The 4,918-nt window shown below is 47.1% G+C and overlaps 1 protein-coding gene across 1 annotated transcript; it reads left to right on the top strand.

Annotated features, from left to right (window-relative positions):
• The first annotated feature begins 1,599 nt into the window (after positions 1 to 1,599).
• Positions 1,600 to 4,460, top strand: klf2a (Kruppel-like factor 2a). Its single transcript, XM_020534763.2, has 3 exons — positions 1,600 to 2,036; positions 2,205 to 3,120; positions 3,367 to 4,460. Exons 1-3 carry the CDS (start codon positions 1,956 to 1,958, stop codon positions 3,540 to 3,542), a joined length of 1,173 nt encoding a protein of 390 aa, XP_020390352.1. The 5' UTR covers positions 1,600 to 1,955; the 3' UTR covers positions 3,543 to 4,460.
• Positions 4,461 to 4,918: the final 458 nt, after the last annotated feature.

The raw sequence follows: 4,918 nt of genomic DNA, 5'->3' as shown, positions 1-4,918 counted from the left end.
GTGAGAATGTGTATGGGAGTTTGTGTGAGAGAATGTGTGTGTGTGTGTGAGAGAATGCGTATGGAAGTGTGTGTGACAGATTGTTTTTTATTTGTTCATTTTATTTGGGATGTGGGTGTAACTGGCTGGACCAGCATTATTGCCCATCACTAATCCAGAAGGTCAGAACTCACATGATACCAAGTTATAGTCCAACAGGTCTATTTGAAAGCTTTTGAAGCGTTGCTCTTTCGTCAGGTAAAGTCAATCCAGAAGGTGGGCTGCTATCCATAGAGGGTGGATATCAGTAGTAATGAAAGAATGGTGGTATATTTTCAAGTCAGGGTGGTGAGTGACTTGGAGGGGAATCTAGAGGTGATGGTGTTCCCATGTATCTGCTGTTCTTGTTTTTTAGGGTGGTGGGTGTGATTTGTTTGGAAGGTGTTGGCAAAGTGGCGTTGTTCAGATCCTGTAATATGCCTTGTAGATGGTACACTCAGCAATGGACATGATTCTGATTTGGTTGTGGGATCTGCTACATCATCAGTGGCGGAAGTGAATATTAAAAGTTGTGGATGTGGTACCTATCAAGCAGGCCACTTTGTCTTGCTTGGCGTTAACCTTCATGAAGCTGCACCCATCCAGGCAAGTGGAAAGTGTTCCATCACACTCCTGACTTGTACCTTGTTGTTGGTGGACGGGCTTTGGGGTCTTAGAGAATTCCCAGATGCTGAATGTGTTCGAGTGTAAGAGTGTGTGTGTGTAAGAGAGAGTGTGTGGTTAAGAATATGCATGTGTGTAACAGCATGTGAGATGATGTGTGAGAGAATGCATATGTGTTTGTGAAAGACAATATATGTGATGTGTTTGGTGTATGTGAAAATGTATGTGTGACTGGAGAGTGTGTGAGAAAGAATGAGGAAGAAAGCCGTACTGATCTGGGCCTGTAAATGGATGGGAGGCGTCCTCTGCCGATTGTATTTAGTATTAAACATTCTTCCGGATTTCTGTTCAATACTGAGACGCTCAGTCATAGCAATGAATACAAATATCCAGAGACCCCCAAACACTTTCAGAACCGCTTAATATTGTTAACGCGTCTACATAACCAGGCACGGCATATTCGAAAAAATAACATCGAACTTTTTTTTGTGTGTGTGGAGAATAGATCCAAAGAGACAGAAATTAAAACAAACTCCAGGAGAAGGAACACATTCCACCCGGGGTTTACAGTGAGAGTCTGGGATTCCCTGCACTCGGTGTCGTGTTTGAGTTGTGTTTGTAGACTGGAACTCCCACCCCTACCCCATTCCCATTTATTCCAATAACTTTGCTGTTTAAAACAAAACAAACAAAACACGATCACACTCAAGTGTGTGAGGACTGTAGTTGCCACACTAGATTATTTACAAACAGCAGGAGGGGGTGGGGGGGGAGGGGGAGCCCTGCACTTTGATTGATACATTCTTCCCTCTTTGCATTCTAACACTGGGTGTGGGCGTGATATACATAAAAACCTGGGCTATCCGGATAGTTAGTGCGTCACCTTGGCGTCAGTCCATGTTTTGTAAGTGTGTGTGTTGTTTGGTTCGTCCCTATGGAGACGCAGCAACTCTGACAGCTTTAAGAAGCGCGGACGGCGCTTGGAGATGGTTCACTCGCTCTCTCGACCAGCTCGCTTTATATACTACTGCTAAATTTAGGCCATTTACTCGCGTACGATTCTCATCCTGGACGTGTTTCCTGAGCCAACTGCAATTGGTTCAAGTTCTCGGCAAACTTGCTGATATCCTACCAATCGCAGGCTCCCGCTGAACAACTTTAAACCAGTACTGTACTTAATCCGAGCTCGCAGTCCCCTCTGCTAGAACTTTTGGAGACTCTTGTTTTAAAAGCGAGTAGCAGCTGGGAGCCCCATTTTTCCATGCAAACCTTCTCCTACTGAAGTCAACCAGTTCGGGTTTTGAGAGGCAGATATGGCTCTGAGCGGCACCATCCTGCCATCCATTTCTACATTCGCAGCCCCCAAGACCTGGGACAGACAGGAGTCTTGCAATGTAAGGACACTTTTATAACTTTTTCTCAAATGATGTAAACACACACCTGCCTTCAAGGCGAATTGAATGCAGAGATTTACATGAACGCGTTTCAGATTTATTTTATCTTTGCATTTGCAAGATGAGTCTTAATAATTGTTTCCTATTTTAAATTTCTTCCTTGCACAGAAATGGAAAAACGACCCGGGCCTGAAGCAGCCTCAGAATCACTGCCCCATGACGGATTTTATACAATATTTGGAGAACTTCACGCGGGCCAACGATACAGATGATGACCTGAGCTTGCTGGATGTGGATTTTATTCTCTCCAACACCATGTGCAGTGAGCCTGCCGGGGGAGCGGAGTATCATCTGGCTGAAGGAGGAGATGTCAACCCTTTCTACGAGAAGAGTAACTCCCTGGCGTACAGCGTGCCCGAGGTTGGGGAGCCTCCTGCCTACAGTATGATGGCCGAGCTAATGCGCTCGGACACGGACTACAACGCGGTGCAGGGCCGCTTCGTGCTCACCCCGGTCTACCCCAGCCAGGAGTTGGCCAAACCTGCCAAGAGTGAGCCGGGTTTGGATGGTTACGGTCACGGTGGGGTGAGCATGGAGCCAGAGCCGGCCTGCCTCCGGGTTAAACGGGAGGACGCCGTGTCTTGCCTGGTGGGTTACAACGAGCAGCAGCGGCAGCGCCTGGGTAGCTCCCCGCAGGCCGGGGGCAATGTGACACCCCCCCTCAGCCCCGGGGACCTAATGAACTCCGGGGAATGCCAACAACAACAACAGCAGCAGCCCCCACCTCTCTGCCACCCCAGCAGGATGCTGTACCAGCCCAGCTACCCCTTCCCTCATCAGCACCTCCACTACCCCAACCAGTACGGCCTCTTCGATGACCCGGTACCCCTGCAGCCTTCCCCGGCTCAGAGGGTCATGCTGACTCCGCCGTCGTCCCCCCTCGAACTTCTTGACAGCAAGCCCAAGAGAGGCCGGCGATCCTGGCCCAGGAAGAGGACAGCTACCCACACCTGTAGCTACGCCGGCTGCGGAAAGACCTACACCAAGAGCTCTCACCTGAAGGCACACCTCCGGACACACACAGGTAAAGGCAAAGCCAACCTCGTTCTATCTGCCGAAAAAAATTCTGCAAAAGTTGCATTGCTCTAGCGCCTATCGCGTCCCCCGCAGCCAAACAGTTCGTCATTGTTCGAGTTTAATTGCTTAAATTAATTTTAATTTTAAACGCCTCCATAATGCCGTAACGCTTTTCCGTGTGTGTAGTCGATTGTTTGATAAGGTTTTAACCAGATTTTGTTCCCTCCGTTTCTCTCTCTCTGTCTGTCTGTAGGTGAGAAGCCATATCATTGCACCTGGGAAGGATGCGGCTGGAAATTCGCCCGTTCCGACGAGTTGACCCGTCACTACCGCAAACACACCGGCCACCGACCCTTTCAGTGTCATATGTGCGAGAGAGCGTTCTCCAGATCGGACCACCTAGCCCTGCACATGAAGAGACACATCTGAGCAGCAACACCCCACACACACACATACACACAGACTGCCTTTAAAAAGTTAGAATATTTACAAACAAAAAAGTGTTTCTCAAAACCAAAGGCAATTATTTAATAACATACCAAGGATGGACACTTCATTGGGGATTTGTAGCTGGAACTACCGCCCTGTAAATGGGCAGCGAAGAAGAAACAAGAGGCAGTGGGCAAATTGGAACAGGCGATGGAGAGACATTGGGATGGGGAAACTCCATCCTTAGACACTGGGCACAGTAACTGTTTATGAAGACAAGTGTCCCTCGTGACTCACTGCGTAGAAGAATGATTTTAGTGACAGGGTCAAATGTATACAGTTTACATTGGCGCTATGTTTGTGTTCGATGCCAGACAAAACAAGTCCTGCCATTTGTTTTAAAAAAAAAGAACACGGGACGAGGTTACACAGAGAAAGTTGCCGGAGCCTTTTTTTTGGCGCTTTCTAGTAACTGAGAGAATTCAGTCGATGTACGGAACGCGGCTAGTTAACACTGCCCACAGTTGTAGCCTTGTATTCAGTAAGCTTCGAATCGAATCAATATCTTTGTTATTATTGTGTCCGCTTTTTCTAAACAAAAAATTTGAGTTGAGTGGACCCGCCGATGGGTCCGAGCGAATGTTGCGTTTTTCTGACCGACGACAACCGGCTGATGGTCCCCCCCCTTCCTCCTCCAGACCTCAACCGGTGAAAAGCACAGAGAGATCCCACAGCAACTGAGGTGCAATAATTCACATGCAATGTCTGTCCCATCTCGGAGTTACACTAGACAAGGCTAGATGTCTTGTAGTTAATAATTGTATTTTATCTGACTTGATCTTGAAGTAAATGTATATAATATTTTGTAATAAAAGTTATTGTATTATGTAAATATAAAGGAACTGGATGAATTTCAAACCGCTGCCTATTTCTGTTCATTTTACGTAAGGCGTCTTAAAATAACGAGAGCTCATGTTGCGTGTGTGTAAAATGTCACTCCTCAAGACAACTCCGTGACAATGTTGAACTATAGCCTGGTGTCGTGTGGCTTCTGACTTTGTGCACTCCACTCCCAACACCAGCACCTCAAAATCATAGAAGGAGCAGGTCATTGAGGCTTAAGAGTTGGGCAGCACACTCATAGAAGCAGCGCGATGGGCGGAACGGTCTCCTGTGTGCGGTTTAATTCTCTTTTTAATCTACAATTATATTTATAGCCTTTGAGTCAGTTGGACATTTTGGTTCGTTAAAAACACCATGTAGCTGGTCAGTAAAGAACAGAGGGAAGGACATCAAGGGTGTAGAGAGTTCGGAATTCCAGTCTCCCCCCTCCCTCCCACACACACACACACACACACACATAAAAATAATACTTT

The sequence above is a fragment of the Rhincodon typus genome, chromosome 29, assembly GCF_021869965.1.
Source record: "Rhincodon typus isolate 14 chromosome 29, sRhiTyp1.1, whole genome shotgun sequence".
NCBI lineage: Eukaryota > Metazoa > Chordata > Chondrichthyes > Orectolobiformes > Rhincodontidae > Rhincodon > Rhincodon typus.
The sequence above is the reverse complement of the archived record's forward strand: the minus strand, read 5'-3'. Positions and strand labels throughout refer to the sequence as shown.